At 41.3% G+C, this 19,642-nt stretch overlaps 1 long non-coding RNA gene and 4 gene segments (V, D, J or C); 2 read left to right on the top strand and 3 right to left on the bottom strand.

Annotated features, from left to right (window-relative positions):
- Window positions 1–2,930: 2,930 nt before the first annotated feature.
- LOC118965260 lies at window positions 2,931–3,555 on the bottom strand. The segment is given in 2 exon segments: window positions 2,931–3,280; window positions 3,443–3,555. Coding segments are annotated over 2 exon segments (387 nt in total).
- Window positions 3,556–3,679: 124 nt separating this feature from the next.
- LOC110497074 lies at window positions 3,680–5,234 on the top strand. The segment is given in 3 exon segments: window positions 3,680–3,706; window positions 4,087–4,192; window positions 4,733–5,234. Coding segments are annotated over 3 exon segments (453 nt in total).
- Window positions 5,235–10,210: 4,976 nt separating this feature from the next.
- On the bottom strand, window positions 10,211–10,966 carry LOC118965261. The segment is given in 2 exon segments: window positions 10,211–10,698; window positions 10,861–10,966. Coding segments are annotated over 2 exon segments (378 nt in total).
- A 145-nt stretch (window positions 10,967–11,111) lies between these two features.
- LOC118965263 lies at window positions 11,112–13,020 on the top strand. The gene is made up of 2 exons (XR_005052531.1): window positions 11,112–11,651; window positions 12,424–13,020. It is a non-coding gene; the product is annotated as an uncharacterized LOC118965263 (long non-coding RNA).
- Window positions 13,021–13,457: 437 nt separating this feature from the next.
- On the bottom strand, window positions 13,458–14,325 carry LOC118965262. The segment is given in 2 exon segments: window positions 13,458–13,976; window positions 14,157–14,325. Coding segments are annotated over 2 exon segments (375 nt in total).
- Window positions 14,326–19,642: the final 5,317 nt, after the last annotated feature.

The raw sequence follows: 19,642 nt of genomic DNA on the forward strand, positions 1-19,642 counted from the left end.
AAACTTTTATTGTCTTGTTTACATATATACTTTAGAGGCTATGTATGCAGAAATGTTGTATTAAACCCATATAAACTGTATTTATGACTATATGACAATATTTTAGGTTGACAGAAATTATATTACGCAATTTCCAATATATCACACAACTTACTTTAATTATCCCTCTACTATCATTCATTCCAAATAGAATGGTTTGGATTTCTCCCTCACCACAATGGCAGCATTTTTGTAATGACGTAACCCTTCTAGTGTTTTAATAGGATATCTATGGCTAGTTTGAAGATGGAAAGTTTAAGACAATTAAGTAATTCCATGTGGAAGAGTAAACATATTCATTGGACCATTGACAACTTCTTGCGCCGTTACTAACTAGCAAAGCTGGGCCCATGAATTGCAATGACTTATGGGATATTAGAATCCTATTGTTTTAACCACTATAGTTTGATCCAAGCTCTATGGTCACCCCACCCTCCTCAGATAAGATATAAACACATCACAACCCATTGCATAAATGTTTAGAATTACAGGAAATGATTTTAAAATGCCAAATTCTCTCTGCCCCAAGGCAGAATGTGTAGTATTTCAGGAAACTAGCTTTAATAAATAAAACATTTGTCTCTGCCCCAAGGCAAAATGTGTAGTATTTCAGGAAACTAGCATTAATAAATCAAACATTATCTCAGCCTGATTGCAAAATGTATAATTATTATGTATAAAACTGCACTCTTTTCTGTCTGCCCCATGGCAATACAGGGCCTTGCAAAAGTATTCAGACCCCTAGGATTTCTTCACATTTTATTGTGTTACAATCTGGGATTAAAATGGATTTAATAGAAATGTTGTTTTTAATTTAAATGTTGTTGTCAACAAGCTCCACAAAGTGGCAGAACATTTTTATATTTTGTAAAGACTGATACTAAAATATAGTCATTGCATAAGTATTCAGCTGCCTGAGTCACCTTTGGCATCTATTACACCTGTGAAACTCCTTAGGTAAGTCTCTAAGAGCTTTACACACCTGCATTGTGCATTATTTGCCCATTTTTCTTTTAAAAATTCTTCAAACTCTGTCATGATGTTGGGGATCATGGCTATACAGCAATTTTCAAAACTTTCCATCGATTTTCAAGCAGGTTTAAGTCAAAACTGTATCTTGGCCATTCAGGAACATTCATTGTCTTCTTGGTGAGCAACTCCAGTGTAGATTTGGCCTCGTGTTTTTTGTTATTGTCCTGCTGAAAGGTGAATTCCTCTCCCAGTCTCTGGTGTAAAGCAGACTGAAGCAATTTTACCTGTGCTTAGTTCCATTTTGTGTCTTTTTATCCAGAAAAACTCCCCAGTATTTGCCGATGTCAAGCATACCCATACCATGATGCAGCCACCACCAAGCTTGAAAATAAGGAGGCAGTTACTCAGTGACATGTTGTGTTGGATTTGCCCCAAACATAAGGCTTTAGGCCAAAAGGTGTATTCCTTTGGTGTGTTCTTTTTGCAGTGTTACTATAGTGCCTTGTTACGTACAAGATGCATGTTTTGGAATGTTATTATTGTCTATATCTGTATTCTTCTTTTCACTCTGTCATTTAGGTCATTATTGTGGAGTCACTACAATGTTGTTGATCCATCCTCAGTTCTCTCCCATCACAGCCACTGAATCTGTCGCTGTTCTAAAATCACCAATTTCCTCATGGTAAAATCGCTGAGCAGTTTCCTTCCTGTCCTGCAGCTCAGTTCAGGATAAACTGGATGACTGTATCTTTGATGTGTCTGGCTGGTTTAATACATCATCCACAGCATCATTATTAACTTGACCATGCTTAAAGAGATATTCAATGTCTGATTTGTTATTGATACCCATCTACCAATCACTGCCCTTCTTTATGGGGCTTTAGACAAAATCCCTGTCAATGTGCCCTTGTGCAAGGCACTTAACCCTAATTGCTCCTTCAAGTCACTCTGGTTAAGAGGGACAGAGGAAGGGTTAGTAATTCCAAGTTCTTGTCAACCCCTATTATTTAACACAGAGTGAGTCCACGTATCTTATTATGGGATTTGTTAAGCCAGATATTACTCCTGAACTAACTTAGGCTTGACTAAACAAAGGGGCTGAATACTTACGCAACGATTATATTTTAGTTGGATTTTAAAAATCTTAATCCCACTATGTTACACAATAAAATGGGAAGAAATCCAAGAGGTCTGAATACTTTTCCGTGGCGCTGTATGTGTAGAATTGAAGGAAATTAGCTTTAAAACGGCAACATTTTCTCTCTTGACGAGGGCCTGTCAACGCCTCTGCCCTTTTGACCTTTGAACTCAACCACTCTCCCTGACTTCCGGTGCCCAACCCTTTCCACACCACACCACAAGACTAGTGAATTGACTTATGAAATGACCCGTGACTAATATCTGACCTCTGACTTTGATCTTTGACCTCTGCCAGTCTGTCTGGTGTCCACTGTCCAACCTCCCCTGGTCTAGCTCTGGTGTCATGTTAAGGATGTTAAGGATGGGGGAACATCTGTGGAGTGTTCTGCTCTCTTCTGGGAGAGGAGCCATGGAAATCTAAGTTTCTGTTTCACAGTGCTCTTTCCACACACACACACACACATTCTGTTCCCCTGAAGTGTTGGCCAGCTGTGTGTGTTGAGGCACACCAACACACATTATTTTATGTTGATTTTATGTTGATTTTATGTTGACATGATATGGATTATTCATCCCTCAATAGGACAATTTTACCTGCATCTTCCTGATAAGAAGGAACATTTGTAGACATGGAAGGATGGAAGGGTTAGGAAACTATATTAGTTTGTAACCATTATTTCTGTGAGATAGTAAAGTGCTTATACTTGGTGTCATATAACAAGACCTTTAGTTCTGTGTTCAGTGGACCAGTGATGTGTGTCATTTTGTACAGGAGGTTTTTGTACGAATCTAAATCACTGTGTGAACACATTGTTACTATTGAGATAGTGGTGACTCTGACAGTAGTAAACTGCTGCATCTTCAGCCTGGACTCCACTGATGGTCAGAGTGAAGTCCCTCTCAGACCCACTGCCACTGAATCTAGCAGGAATCCCATCTAACCGTTTCTTTGCATATCTTATCAGGAGTTTGGGAGCTTCTCCAGGTCTCTGTTGATACCAGAACACATATTCATCTCCATCACGGTCTGTGTACACTTTAGGGTTGGTTGTACAGGTCAGAGTGACGGGGTCTCCTGGAGAAAATGTCACTACAGGAGGCTGAGTCACAGTCACCTGACCTCTGGATCCTGAAGAAGAAAAATATAAATTGATCAATGAGTATGAATAAGATATGACTTATATTTAATTATATTTTATGAAGGTACATTTATTCATTGAGATCCATTTCAATGATTATACAAGGTACTCAACATGTATTTTTCCATTGTAAGAGTTATAAAACAACAGACCTTTGAGACAGCAGCAGACAAGTGTCCAGATGAAGATGGTGATCAGAGTCATGGTTGCCGTGGTTTCTGTTGTGTTGATGGACAGATCTCAGTCATGCAGTCTGAAACTCACAGGGCTATAAACACTCCCAGAGCACTGAAGCATGAGCTGCCAATGCAAAGCACCTCCTCTATGGAAACACCCTACCTCAGGACAGATGATGAAACTGTTAATGCAACACAATAACAATATTAAACATGGAAGGAAATAGCTTACCTGAATCTGTTTGAAGGCCTGGAATTGACTACAGTATTTAGTTACATGTAACTTTTTTCATTAAATACTGGTGTATTTCTATTCTACATGGCTGCTTCTTATACTTAGTGAGTTTGTCAGAGATATTACACTTCTCCAACATTTATATTTTATAGTCAGGGGGGAATTCAGCAAAAAGTAATCATGTAAAATATTAAACTTAAATTAATACTTAGTGAGTTTGTCAGAGATATTACACATCTCCAACATTTATATTTTATAGTCAGGGGGGAATTCAGCAAAAATTAATAATCTAAAATATCAAACTTAAACTAATTTGAAAAGTTATGACCTACACATGCTGTTTTTGACCGACAATCAGTGGTAGGGTTGAATGTGTGTTGTGTAGAGAGTTACTGGTGTGTGTAAAGTGCAGGAGGTTTTTGTACGGCTGTTCAATGAGTCTGTGTCACTGTGGTACACTTTCGGTGGAGGCACCAAACTCATCGTTGACTGTAAGTACAAGAGATTCATCCTTTTTATAATAAATTCAATTGAACATTTATATACTGGTAAAGTAAATAAAAAGTAATTATTCAGAAAAAGTTGTCGTTTTTAATGTTTAATTTATTTGATTTGTTGAATTTATTTGATTCCGAGTGTGTTTCCACATACCCTAATGATCATTCAAGGACAAAAACCTAATATGCCAAAAGATAATAGTTTGATGTGTTCGATGTCTTTAAATACACAAAAACAGTTCAGCAGCATTGTTAAACATTTTATTTTGTAAGCAAGTCAGTTTCCTTTCTGCACTTTAATGCATCACTGACTGTAGTGTGTGGTGTTGCTTCATCGATGATATTGGAGGGAAGTTAAAGAGTGTGTAAAATATATTTATATATAACTTGCCTTTTTCACAGACTATTTTATACAATACGAATATCATATTTGTTTCTTCATATTAAAGTTGCTGAAAGTTCTTCAAGGTCTTGTCCAGTTTAACCCTTACATGTCATCTCTCCATCTCTCCCTCCTCATCTTCTCTCTCCTAGTGGGTGTGGTACCTCCCTCCCTGATTGTCCTACTTCCCTCCAGTGAGGAGCAGGACCAGGGGAATGTGGCCCTAGTGTGCCTGGCCAACAGGGGCTTCCCGGAGGGCTGGAAGCTGGGTTGGAGGCTGGGGGCCGGGGGGGCCTTGCAGGGCAGCCAGAGTCTGGAGGTCCTGGAGAAGGACAGTCACTACAGCTGGAGCAGCAGTCTCACCCTCCCCACTGACCAGTGGAGGAAGGCTGGCTCAGTCACCTGTGAGGCCACCCTAAAGGACCAGACCCCCGTCACTCACACACTGGAGCCACACCACTGCTCCCAGTAGACACCCTGTACACAGAGAACATCTACCTATCTGTCATTCTATCATTCTAAATATCTATCTAGAGCTTCATCTCTGGTCATCAATCTGGGATTCTGCATCTTTAAATCTGTACCTGTGTTTTATTGCTTCTGCATTCAGATTGGAAATATTAACTAAATAAAATACTTTGTATTAATGTCAAACAAGGTGTCCCTGATTTGTATTATGTAAAGAAATAGAAGTGAATATCTGTGGGCTTGTGGTTAAACAAAGACTAAACTGCTCTGTAAAACATGGAACATTAGAAAGTTGATAGGGGGTGAGAGAGGGTGGGTAGGGGGTGAGGGAGGGTGGGTAGTGAATAGATCCCCTTGGGACAGTGAATATCTGGGGACAGGAGCTGAACCACATCATCTGACCATTATAGACATGGGAGGAGGTTATGGGATATAGTTGTTAGTTTTGATCATGACTAAACTATTTTGTGAATTTGAGATTAATTTGTGAGTTGTAACCAGATTTTCAGAATGGGGGTAAAGTGGTGGTTATGAATATCAGGGGACAGAGGTGCTCTATTCTGGGAACCACATTATCTGACCATGTGTGGTAAAGTAGTGGTTATTTATGCTTGGTGATGTCATATAACCAGGACCTGAGTTGTGTGTTCAGTGAACCAGTGTTTCATATCATAGTCTGTTGTTCCTCAACACCTGCAGTAGGTCCCAGCTGCAGCAGTACAGTCTCTGTACAGTCTGACTGAGGAAGGTTTTTGTACGACTCTAAATCATTGTGTGAAAAGCTCTGGGGCGCCATAATTACCCATACCATAGTAATCTCCTGCATCTTCAGCTTGGAAATCACTGATTGTAAGAGTGTACTCAGTACCTGATCTACTGCCACTGAATCTAGATGGTGTTCCAGACTGAAGGGTTTTTACTGTATAGATGAGGAGCTTAGGAGCCTGTCCAGGTTTCTGCAGGTACCAGCTCATGTCATCATCAATACCAGTTGAACTTGCAACAGCTTTGATAGACACACTGTCTCCCAGACGAACTGACTTCAATTCATCAGCTTGATTCAGGACACGTTGTGCAGATGACTCTGAAATTGAAATGGAGAAATTAGCTTTGATTCGTCTTAATAATCCAGATGAAAAGCATTGAAAACATTTTCCATGTACGAACATGTACAGGCCCATTAAAACCTGTTAAAACCAGTAGACCACAGTGAGAGATGCTGAGAGATTCTAACCTTGGGTCAGGAACCCCATTATGATCAGCAGTGGTATCAGTGATGTCATCTTCATCATCTTCATCATCATCTGTGGCTCTGAGAAGACTGAACAGACTGGACCCAATGCTGATAACACTGCAGTCGTACTGTCAGGACAGATATAATTCATGAAGTGTGAAACTCTCAGGGCTATAAACACTCCCAGAGCACTGAAGAATGAGCTGCCAATGCAAAGCACCTGCTCTATGGAAATACCCTACCTCAGGACAGATGATGAAACTGTTAATGCAATGACATAAACACAATAATCTTAAACATGGAAGGAAATAGCTTACCTAAATCTGTGGCAAGCCTGTAATTGACCATAGAATTTAGTTACATTTAAGTGTATCCATTCAATACTAGTGAATTGCTATTCTATACTTGATATTCTAGACTTGTGCTAAAATGGCGTCATGCTGAAGTTCAGTTCAGACCATAAATAATGATTGAGGCCTCAGATGGATATAACCGTTATGCATGGACATTGCCATTGAGGAATTCCACCATTTTGAAGTAGTCAACTAGGTGGGACTTCCTATGGGTTAAGGAATGATCACATAATTCCATCCAGGTCATCAGGAGGAATCAGCCAATGCATTATCCTCATGTGGAAACATTCCATTATGGCAGGTGGCAGTACATTTCCAACCTTGGCTTAACAAGCAAGTTCCCTATATGCAGATGACATACTGCTTTACGTTGCAAAGGTTCAGAAATCCCTCCAGACAATAATGTCTGTTTTCACAGCATTCAGGTCACGGTCTGGTTACAAGATCAACTGGTCTAAAACAGATCTACTACCTCTTAACTCAGCTAAGGGAAGCAACTACCACCCTTTATCCCAGTGAAGAAACAAACCACCTACTTAGACATTACTTAACCCCCTCTATTCACACTACTTTCAGGAAGAGCTACTTAGACATTACTTAACCCCCTCTATTCACACTACTTTCAGGAAGAACTACTTAGACATTACTTAACCCCCTCTATTCACACTACTTTCAGGAAGAACTACTTAGACATTAAATAACCCCCTCTATTCACACTACTTTCAGGAAGAACTACTTAGACATTAAATAACCCCCTCTATTCACACTACTTTCAGGAAGAACTACTTAGACATTGAATAACCCCCTCTATTCACACTACTTTCAGGAAGAACTACTTAGACATTAAATAACCCCCTCTATTCACACTACTTTCAGGAAGAACTACTTAGACATTACTTAACCCCCTCTATTCACACTACTTTCAGGAAGAACTACTTAGACATTACTTAACCCCCTCTATTCACACTACTTTCAAGAAGAACTACTTAGACATTACTTAACCCCCTCTATTCACACTACTTTCAGGAAGAACTACTTAGACATTACTTAACCCCCTCTATTCACACTACTTTCAGGAAGAACTACTTAGACATTACTTAACCCCCTCTATTCACACTACTTTCAGGAAGAACTACTTAGACATTACTTAACCCCCTCTATTCACACTACTTTCAGGAAGAACTACTTAGACATTACTTAACCCCGTCTATTCACACTACTTTCAGGAAGAACTACTTAGACATTACTTAACCCCCTCTATTCACACTACTTTCAGGAAGAACTACTTAGACATTAAATAACCCCCTCTATTCACACTACTTTCAGGAAGAACTACTTAGAAACCTTTCAGAATATCCAGAAATACATAAAAAGATGGTCTGCTATGGCCACTTCTTTACATGCTAGAATCTCAATGATTAAAATGAATGTCCTCCTTCGTATCAATTTTACGAGTTCCATGTTACCACTGCCGCCTCCTATAGACTATTGGTCTAAACTTGACTCTGTAATGAAGTTGTTCATTTGGGGGAGAAAGAGACCACATATTGAATATGCAACATTACAGAGAACAAAAGCATCAGGTGGACTTATTGTTTGGATCCATTATAGCATATTCAGTAAATGTGTGGAAAGCTACAGGGCTCTTGAGTGGCACAGTGGTCTAAGGTTTTGCATCTCAGTGCTAGAGGCGTTACTACAGACACCCTGGTTTGACTCCAGGCTGTATCACATCCGGCCTGTGATTGGGAATCCCATAGGGGAGCGCACAATTGGCCCGGGTTTGTCCATTGTAGGCCGTCATTGTAAATAACAATTTGTTCTTTACTGACTTGCCTAATTAAATAAATAAATACAGAGAAACATATGAGATCTAATCTTAAATGGCATTTATACTCTCCAATATGATGTAATAAAGAATTCTTAGCGTGTAAGAACCCATTTATATCAGATTCTTGACCTTGCTAGGTCAGACATATCAGCTAGAGGTGAATGTTATCCTCTGTCTGATATCTAGTCTAGTTTACTCAGGGTTAGGTCTGGGAGATGCCCCAGTGTGGTACAGGACAGGTACTGGTGGAGGCATTAGGAGGTTGTGTGTGTCTGAGCATGTGATTTTGGAACTGTTGACCTTTGCCACTGGCTGACCTGTCAGTGACCCTAGAGGTATTCTAAACTGAGATGAAGACTTCCATCTGTCTCAGTGCTGATTCATGATGAATTCATGATGAAACTGTCTCAGTGCTGATTCATGATGAATTCCTGATGAAACTGGCTCAGTGCTGATTCATGATGAATTAATGTTGAATCTGGCTCAGTGCTGATTCCTGGTGAATTCAGAATGAAACTGGCTCAGTGCTGATTCCTGATGAATCTGTCTCAGTGCTGATTCATGATGAATTCATGATGAAACTGTCTCAGTGCTGATTCATGATGAATTCCTGATGAATCTGGCTCAGTGCTGATTCATGATGAATTAATGTTGAATCTGGCTCAGTGCTGATTCCTGATGAATTCATGATGAAACTGGCTCAGTGCTGATTCCTGATGAATCTGTCTCAGTGCTGATTCCTGATGAATTCATGATGAATCTGTCTCAGTGCTGATTCCTGATGAATTCATGATGAATCTGTCTCAGTACTGATTCCTGATGAATTCATGATGAATCTGTCTCAGTGCTGATTTCTGATGAATTAATGTTGAATCTGTCTCAGTGCTGATTCCTGATGAATTCATGATGAAACTGGCTCAGTGCTGATTCCTGATGAATCTGTCTCAGTGCTGATTCCTGATGAATTCATGATGAATCTGTCTCAGTGCTGATTCCTGATGAATTCATGATGAATCTGTCTCAGTACTGATTCCTGATGAATTCATGATGAATCTGTCTCAGTGCTGATTCCTGGTGAATTAATGTTGAATCTGTCTCAGTGTTGATTCCTGATGAATTCATGATGAATCTTCAGATGTACATCACTAGTTATCTAATACTTCCTCATGCCATTCTAGTGGGCACTAGGGATGTAAAATGTGACCTTAGTAAATGGTGCTCTCATCATCTAGTCTCTAACTAAAAGCTGACTAGAACAAAGTGACAGGCAGTCTGGTGGCATGTTGGGTTTGGAATGACTCTCTTCCCTGGGGAACTGACCTCTGACTTTTTAAAATCTTTGACCTCTACCAGTCTGGCTGACGTCCGGTGTCCAACCTCTTCCTGTGTACACCACACAAGACTAGTGCAGTGACCTATAAAAGGACCTGTGACTGACATCTAACCTCTGACTTTGATCTTTGACCTCCTCTGGTCTAGCGCTGGTGGGGTGTTAAGGATGGGGGAACATCTGGGGAGTGTACTGCTCTATTCTGGGAGAGGGGCCATGCAAATCTCAGTTTCTGTTTCACAGGGCTCTCTCTCTGTCACACACAGTCATGCACTTACACACTCAATACTGCTCCACAGATGTGTTAGCCAGCTGTGTGTGTCTGGTTGACCAACCAATCACTGTGGCATACCAACTTTTTTTATAGTCTATGGGACTATTTCACCTGTATCTTCCTGAGGACATTTGTAGACATTGGAGGTTGGAAGAGTTATGATACTAGTTTGTAACCATTGTTTCTGTGAGTTAGTAAAGTGTTTATACTTGGTGATGTCATATAACAAGACCCTTAGTTCTGTGTTCAGTGGATCAGTGATGTGTGTCATTTTGTACAGGAGGTTTTTGTACGGCTCTAAATCATTGTGTGAACACATTACCACTGTGGTAACTCTGACAGTAGTAAACTGCTGCATCTTCAGCCTGGACTCCACTGATGGTCAGAGTGAAGTCCCTCTCAGACCCACTGCCACTGAATCTAGCAGGAATCCCATCTAACCGTTTCTTTGCATATCTTATCAGGAGTTTGGGAGCTTCTCCAGGTCTCTGTTGATACCAGAACGCACCCTCATCTCCATCACTGTATCTGTGCACTTTAGGGTTGGTTGTACAGGTTAGAGTCACAGGGTCTCCTGGAGAAAATGTCACTACAGGAGGCTGAGTCACAGTCACCTGACCTCTGGATCCTGAAGAGGAAGAATATGAATTGATCAACGAGTATAAATAACAAATCATTTATATTTCATCATATTTTATACAGGGATGTTTATTCATTAAGATCCATTTCAATGATTATACAAGGTACTCAACATGTATTTTTCCATTGTAAGAGTTATAAAACAACAGACCTTTGAGACAGCAGCAGACCAGTGTCCAGATGAAGATGGTGATCAGAGTCATGGTTGCCGTGGTTTCTGTTGTGTTGATGGACAGATCTCAGTCCTGTAGTCTGAAACTCACAGGGCTATAAACACTCCCAGAGCACTGAAGCATGAGCTGCCAATGCAAAGCACCTCCTCTATGGAAACACCCTACCTCAGGACAGAATAATAAACTGCAAATAATCATCATGTGAATTGCTTTATATTTCTGTTGTTGACAGTAAAATGGCACAATTGTCAATACTGATATTCGTCGCAAATGACAATGTCTTACTCTGCCCATATGCATTCTGATAACATATGACATCATTGGAGTTAAAAACATTTGGGTGGAGACATTAAGGAGCTCAAATCAGAGACTTCATTAATCATAGAATGCTGTATATAATGTGCACATAATGTGCTTAATTATTGTGGTTGTCCCACCTAGCTATCTTAAGATGAATGCACAGAGGTGCTCTGGATAAGAATGTCTGCTAAATGAATAAAATGTCATGTAATTGTAAATGATAAAACATGAGTATTGCTTGCTACAATATTTCCTATATTAAGAGTGTCAAATACTGTAGTTGTATGTGAAGATGTGTAATGCTTTATGAGTATAGTAAAGTTGTACAACGCTGTGTGGAGCTGTATGAGTGGTTCTGTTAGTGCAGGGTGTGCTCACTCTTGTGTGAAGGAGGTTGTTGTACGGCGTCTTAACTAGACTGTATCACTGTGGTACACGTTCGGTGGAGGGACCAAACTGCTGCTGAGAAGTAAGTGTTTTTTCCTTTACTTCAAAACACTACAGAATATATACCAGACATGTTAAGACTCAAACTCTGTAAAGGAAACCCCAATACTAGTACTTATTTCAGAATTCAGGGTTTAGAAGGCAAAATGTTAGCTACCGTCTGTGGGAGACTTTCAGTTGTGCAGCCAAGCAACCTGTCTTTGAACAAGTTATTCAAAATAAACAGATTTTTTATTCAAAGAGCTAATCAGGTTTAGTTCCCTGCTATGACACGTGAATTACACAGAGAATGTTATTAGTATAACAGAAAAGTTCTGGTCCCTTTTCATTGTCTGATATTATTGTGAAGTGGACTGACTTTAAATGGGCAATCTGTGATTGCTACATACATTTTCTTACATCCGTAGTTCTGTCATGAACTTGAGAGAGGTTCAATTTTGTTGTTGTTGTTTGAACAGCAGACTGACCTTTTAAACGCCTTATTGAAGTAAGGGACATGGAAGGTGCACCACAACACACAGCAGAGTATAAAGTTACTTAATATCTGCTTCCAGCAGTGTTATTGAGCGATAAGATCCTTAATGAATGGGGTCTTTGTCCCTAGTACAGCAAATATACATGAAAATACATGGATAAATAAAAACTCAGCAACAGTGATGTACTTTATTGTGCATTGATGTAATTGTTGTTGAGTTGTGAGGTGTTCTCTGTGAACCTTAATAAGTTGTGTATTTTATAGAACTCTATTTCTCTCTCCTCTGGAATGTAACATTAAAATGTGCTCTTCTCTCCAGCTGGTCCTACTGTCAGTCCCACGGTGTCTCTGCTCCCCCCCTCCTCTGAGCAGCTCTCTGGAGGCTCTGCCTCACTGGCCTGCCTGCTGACTGACTACTCCCCTCAGGGGGCGCTGGTGAGCTGGGAGGTGGACGGGCTGGAGGTGAGCCAGGGGGTCGTGACCAGTCCAGAAGAAGAGAAGGAAGGCCTTTACAGACGCAGCAGCATCCTGACCCTGAGCAAGGCAGGCTGGGAGCAGGGAGAGCTCTACACCTGCAGGGTCTCCCACTTCCAACACACCCAGGCCTCCCCCCTTCGTAGGAGCCAGTGTCTGGTCTAGGACCTACTGGAGGAGGCCCACAACAGGAGCTCTGTCTGGGGAAGCAGGAGTAGACGAGGCTCTGGTCTGGTCTGGGGCCTGGTTGGAGCAGTAGTAGTGTGTTAGAGTGTTAGAGTAGTGTACTGAGTAAACTCTAGTACTGCCGGGGAGACCACATCCTGGGTAGTAATGTGTATTGTATAGATTACCGGAGACTTCAATGTGTTCTGTACTCAGACTGTTACTGTGATGTTGCTGTCTGCCTCAGTTCTAATAAAGTTGGATTTGGAAAATAACATGATGGATTAGTTAACTAATTTATTTACTGTGACAACAAATGGAAATGTATCTACAGCTAGATCTAATTCTTTGTCAGATTTATATTTATCTTCCTAATGTGAGTAAACTACAGTGTGACATCTGTCCTGTAATGACTATGTGTTGAATGTGTGTTCTGCTTTTTCAATCTCTCTCTCTCTCTCTCTCTCTCTCTCTCTCTCTCTCTCTCTCTCTCGTTCTGTCTGTCTGACCCCCTGGGGACAGAAATTCTCTATTCTGGGAGAAGCAAAACCATCCCACCCTGACCATGCAAATCAAGCCTGCATTCAGTGAGGTGAAACGTTTAGAAGATTAAAGAAATATATGTAATGAATAGAGGTAACACTTCCTGTTTCACTTGACAGATATAATGATGTCTGTTCTACGCAATTCATTTATATCTGAACATTCCAGAGGTGAAGTTATGGTTGTGGTTGTGTAGAGGAGGTGGTTGGGTGAACTATGATCCTGTCATGAGTAACCAGAATAACAGTGCTGTGTGAGGCTCTTAAGTCTGTGTTCAGTGTTTCATGTCATAGTCTGTTGTTCCTCAGCACCTGTTTAAGGTCCCAGCTGTAGCAGTACAGTTTCTGGGCAGTCTGACTGAGGGAGGTTTTTGTACGACTCTAAATCACTGTGTGCTCCCATCAGTGTACGAACCCATGCAGTAGTAATCTCCTACATCCTCAGCCTGGACTACACTGATGGTCAGAGTAAAATCTGGTTGAGATCCACTGCTACTGAAATGACCAGGAGTTTCAGAATGACGTTGACTTATTTTATAGAATAGGAGTTGAGGGGACTGTCCAGGTTTCTGCAGGTACCAGCTCAGGTCATCATCCACCCCCTTACTGGCTGTGCAGCTCAGATATACAGTCTCTCCCAGACGAACAGACTTGACAGTAGGAGACTGAGTCACAACTCCAGCTGACGATTCTAGAAATGAGAGGTGGAGAACAAGTCAACAGAATCCATATAAAATAACGGTAATCTCTCACCATGTACAAGCAGTATGGTAGAGGCTTCTCAAATTCCTGTTGCCAAAACTTCTCTGGTTCTTAACTGATGCTCTCTGAAGACGGCAGTTCAGAAAGGTCAGAGAGCAGACTTTCTCACCCTGAGTCAGGAACCCAAGTGTGATCAGCAGTGGAATCAGTGATATCATCTTCATCATCTTCCTCATCATCTGTGGCTCTGAGAAGACAACAGACTGAACACAACAATGATAACACTGAAGTCCTAAAGTGTCAGGACAGATCTCAGTCCTGCAGTCTGAAGTTCACAGGGCTATAAACACTCCCAGAGCACTGAAGCATGAGCTGTCGATGCAAAGCACCTCCTCTATGGAAACACCCTACCTCAGGACAGATGATGAAACTGTTAATGCAACACAATAACAATATTAAACATGGAAGGAAATACAGTGCCTTGCGAAAGTATTCGGCCCCCTTGAACTTTGCGACCTTTTGCCACATTTCAGGCTTCAAACATAAAGATATAAAACTGTATTTTTTTGTGAAGAATCAACAACAAGTGGGACACAATCATGAAGTGGAACGACATTTATTGGATATTTCAAACTTTTTTAACATACAAAAACTGAAAAATTGGGCGTGCAAAATTATTCAGCCCCCTTAAGTTAATACTTTGTAGCGCCACCTTTTGCTGCGATTACAGCTGTAAGTCGCTTGGGGTATGTCTCTATCAGTTTTGCACATCGAGAGACTGAAATGTTTTCCCATTCCTCCTTGCAAAACAGCTCGAGCTCAGTGAGGTTGGATGGAGAGCATTTGTGAACAGCAGTTTTCAGTTCTTTCCACAGATTCTCGATTGGATTCAGGTCTGGACTTTGACTTGGCCATTCTAACACCTGGATATGTTTATTTTTGAACCATTCCATTGTAGATTTTGCTTTATGTTTTGGATCATTGTCTTGTTGGAAGACAAATCTCCGTCCCAGTCTCAGGTCTTTTGCAGACTCCATCAGGTTTTCTTCCAGAATGGTCCTGTATTTGGCTCCATCCATCTTCCCATCAATTTTAACCATCTTCCCTGTCCCTGCTGAAGAAAAGCAGGCCCAAACCATGATGCTGCCACCACCATGTTTGACAGTGGGGATGGTGTGTTCAGCTGTGTTGCTTTTACAACAAACATAACGTTTTGCATTGTTGCCAAATAGTTCAATTTTGGCTTCATCTGATCAGAGCACCTTCTTCCACATGTTTGGTGTGTCTCCCAGGTGGCTTGTGGCAAACTTTAAACAACACTTTTTATGGATATCTTTAAGAAATGGCTTTCTTCTTGCCACTCTTCCATAAAGGCCAGATTTGTGCAATATACGACTGATTGTTGTCCTATGGACAGAGTCTCCCACCTCAGCTGTAGATCTCCGCAGTTCATCCAGAGTGATCATGGGCCTCTTGGCTGCATCTCTGATCAGTCTTCTCCTTGTATGAGCTGAAAGTTTAGAGGGACGGCCAGGTCTTGGTAGATTTGCAGTGGTCTGATACTCCTTCCATTTCAATATTATCGCTTGCACAGTGGTCCTTGGGATGTTTAAAGCTTGGGAAATATTTTTGTATCCAAATCCGGGTTTAAACTTCTTCACAACAGTATCTCGGACCTGCCTGGTGTGTTCCTTGTTCTTCATGATGCTCTCTGCGCTTTTGACGGACCTCTGAGACTATCACAGTGCAGGTGCATTTATACGGAGACTTGATAACACACAGGTGGATTGTATTTATCATCATTAGTCATTTAGGTCAACATTGGATCATTCAGAGATCCTCACTGAACTTCTGGAGAGAGTTTGCTGCACTGAAAGTAAAGGGGCTGAATAATTTTGCACGCCCAATTTTTCAGTTTTTGATTTGTTAAAAAAGTTTGAAATATCCAATAAATGTCGTTCCACTTCATGATTGTGTCCCACTTGTTGTTGATTCTTCACAAAAAAATACAGTTTTATATCTTTATGTTTGAAGCCTGAAATGTGGCAAAAGGTCGCAAAGTTCAAGGGGGCCGAATACTTTCGCAAGGCACTGTAGCTTACCTGAATCTGTGTGAAGGCCTGGAATTGACGACAGTATTTAGTTACTTATGTGTTTTCTGTCAATACTAGTGTATTGCTATAATATAATGAATACAACTATAAACGCCGACATACAACAATGTCAACGATTTTACTGAGTTACAGTTCATATAAGGAAATCGGTCAATTGAAATGAATTCATTAGGCTTTAATCTATGGATTTCACATGACTGGGAAGGGGTGCCACCATGGGTGGGCCTTGTGCTAAAATAGCATCATTGTAATGATTGTCTTCCTCTTCTGATGAGGAATCTGAAGGATCGGACCAATATGCAGCGTGGTAAGTGTCCATGTTCATATTTATTTTAAAATAACAAAAATAGACCAACACGAAACAGTTCTGTCTGGTGCAGACACAGAGACAGAAAACAACTACCCACAACCCATAGTGGGAAAACAGGCTGCCTAAGTATGGTTCTCAATCAGAGACAATAATCGACAGCTGCTTCTGATTGGGAACCATACCAGGCCAAACACAGAAATACAAAACATAGAAGGCCCACCCCAACTCACGTCCTGACCAAACTAAAACAGAGACATAAAAAAGGAACTAAGGTCCGGACGTGACAATCATGCCGAAGTTCAGTTCAGACCATAAAGAATGATTGAGGCCTCAGATGGATATAACTGTTTTTGCATGGACATTGCCATGGAGGGATTCCACCATTTTGAAGTAGTCAACTGGGTGGGACTTCCTATGGGTTATGGAATGATCACATCATTCCATTCAGGTCATTAGGAGAGATCAGCCAATGAATTGTGCTCATGAGGAAACATTCCATTACTGCAGGTTGCAGTAAATCGGCTTTAGACCTGTTCAAACAACCAAGTCAGGTGGCGGAATGCACAATTTCAGTTGATTTACAGAAGTAGTAGAAGATGGATGACTTCAATGGCACTGCCTGTGCTCTCACAGACGCCATAATGGGACAGATACAATAAAGATGTGTTCTATCAAAGTCTATGGTTCAGACAGAAAATAAAGAGTTATCAGTCAAACAAAGTCAAGGTCATTACAGACTGGGCCTGCAAACTCTTTTATCGCTTTTTGACATTCTTATCTAGATAGGTGTGCAATGACAGAACAGTATCGCTATGAGGCTTTGTTGAATGAAAATAACGTTGGAACAGATCACCTAGCTACGATGGAGGAGAAAACCGGAATACAGAGAAAATCCTTCACTTCAGACTCCAGTAATATTAGGAATGGTAATGTGCTGTAATGCCCTAAACATACAAGCTTAGAGGCAAGGTGCAACCTTTCATATCTGACCTATGACCTTGCTAGGTCAGACATATCACATGAAGGTGAATGTTATCCTCTGTCTGATATCCAGTCTAGTTTACTCTGGATTAGGTCTGGGAGATGCCCCAGTGTGGTATAGGACAGGTACTGGTGGAGGCATTAGGAGGTTGTGTGTGTGTCTGAGCATGTGACTTTGGAACTGTTGACCTTTGCCACCGGCTGACCTGTCAGTGACCCTGGAGGTATTTTAGACTGGGATGAAGGACTTCCATCTGGCTCAGTGCTGATTCCTGATGAATTCAGGGGGAATCTGTCTCAGTGCTGATTCCTGATGAATTCATGTTGAATCTGTCTTAGTGCTGATTCCTGATGAATTAATGTTGAATCTGTCTCAGTGCTGATTCCTGATGAATTAATGTTGAATCAGTCTCAGTGCTGATTCCTGATGAATTCCTAATGAATCTGTCTCAGTGCTGATTCCTGATGAATTCATGTTGAATCTGTCTCAGTGCTGTTTCCTCATGAATTAATGTATAATCTGTCTCAGTACTGATTCCTGATGAATTCCTAATGAATCTGTCTCTGTGCTGATTCCTGATGAATTTCTGATTAATATTCAGCTGTACATCACAAGCTATCTAATTCTTCCTCATGTCAATCTAGTGGCACTAGGGATGTAAACTTTGACCGTAGAACTTTGTCAACTAGTCTCTTTGGCAAGAAAACAAAAAGCTGGCTACAATAAAGTGACAGGCAGTCTGGTGGCATGTTTAGTTTGGACTGACTCTCTTCCCTGGGGAACTGACCTCTGACCTTTTGATCTTTGACCTTTACCAGTCTGACTGACTTCCGGTGCCCAACCTCTTCCTGTCCACAAGGCAAAAGATTAGTGAACTTATCTATGAAATGACCTGTGACTGACATCTGACCTATGATGTTGAACTTTTAGCATCTTCCAGTCTGGCTGATGTCAACTGTCCAACCTCCCTTGGTCTAGCTCTGGTGTTGTGTTAAGGGTGTTAAGGATGTTAAGGATGGGGGAACCCGCCTCCGGGTGGCGCAGTGTTTAAGGGCGCTGTACTGCAGCGCCAGCTGTGCCACCAGAGACTCTGGGTTCGTGCCCAGGCTCTGACGTAACCGGCCACGACCGGGAGGTCCGTAGGGCGACGCACAATTGGCCGGTAGGGATGTCCTCATCGCGCACCAGCGACTCCTGTGGCGGGCCGGGCGCAGTGCGCGCTAACCAAGGTTGCCAGGTGCACGGTGTTTCCTCCGACACATTGGCGTGGCTGGCTTCCGGGTTGGATGCACGCTGTGTTAAGAAGCAGTGCGGCTTGGTTGGGTTGTGTATCGGAGGACGCACGACTTTCAACCTTCGTCTCTCCCGAGCTTGTACGGGAGTTGTAGCGATGAGACAAGATGGTAGCTACTAAAACAATTGGATACCACGAAAACGGGGTAAAAAAAAATTTAAAATAAAAAATAAAGGATGGGGGAACATCTGGGGAGTGTACTGCTCTATTCTGGAAGAGGAGCCATGGAAATCTACGTTTCTGTTTCACAGCGCATGGGAGTTTGGAAGAGTTATGAAACTAGTTTGTAACCATTATTTCTGTGAGTTAGTAAAGTGCTTATACTTGGTGTCATATAACAAGACCTTTAGTTCTGTGTTCAGAGGACCAGTGATGTGTGTCATTTTGTACAGGAGGTTTTTGTACGTCGCTAAATCACTGTGTGAACACATTACCACTGTGGTAACTCTGACAGTAGTAAACTGCAGCATCTTCAGCCTGGACTCCACTGATGGTCAGAGTGAAGTCCCTCTCAGACCCACTGACACTGAATCTAGCAGGAATCCCACATAGCAGTTTATTTATTTATTAATTGAGATCCATTTCAATGATTATACAAGGTACTCAACATGCATTTTTCCATTGTAAGAGTTAGAAAACAACAGACCTTTGAGACAGCAGCAGACCAGTGTCCAGATAAAGATGGTGATTAGAGTCATGGTTGTCGTGGTTTCTGTACAGTCTGATTGAGGAAGGTTTTTGTACGACTCTAAATCACTGTGTGAAGTACTCTGGGGCGCCATATACACCCATACCATAGTAATCTCCTGCATCTTCAGCTTGGAAATCAGTTATTGTAAGAGTGTACTCAGTACCTGATCTACTGCCACTGAATCTAGATGGTGTTCCAGACCGAAGGGCTTTTACTTTATAGATGAAGAGTTTAGGAGCCTGTCCAGGTTTCTGCAGGTACCAG

Source organism: Oncorhynchus mykiss, chromosome 7, assembly GCF_013265735.2.
Source record: "Oncorhynchus mykiss isolate Arlee chromosome 7, USDA_OmykA_1.1, whole genome shotgun sequence".
NCBI classification, from domain to species: Eukaryota; Metazoa; Chordata; class Actinopteri; order Salmoniformes; family Salmonidae; genus Oncorhynchus; species Oncorhynchus mykiss.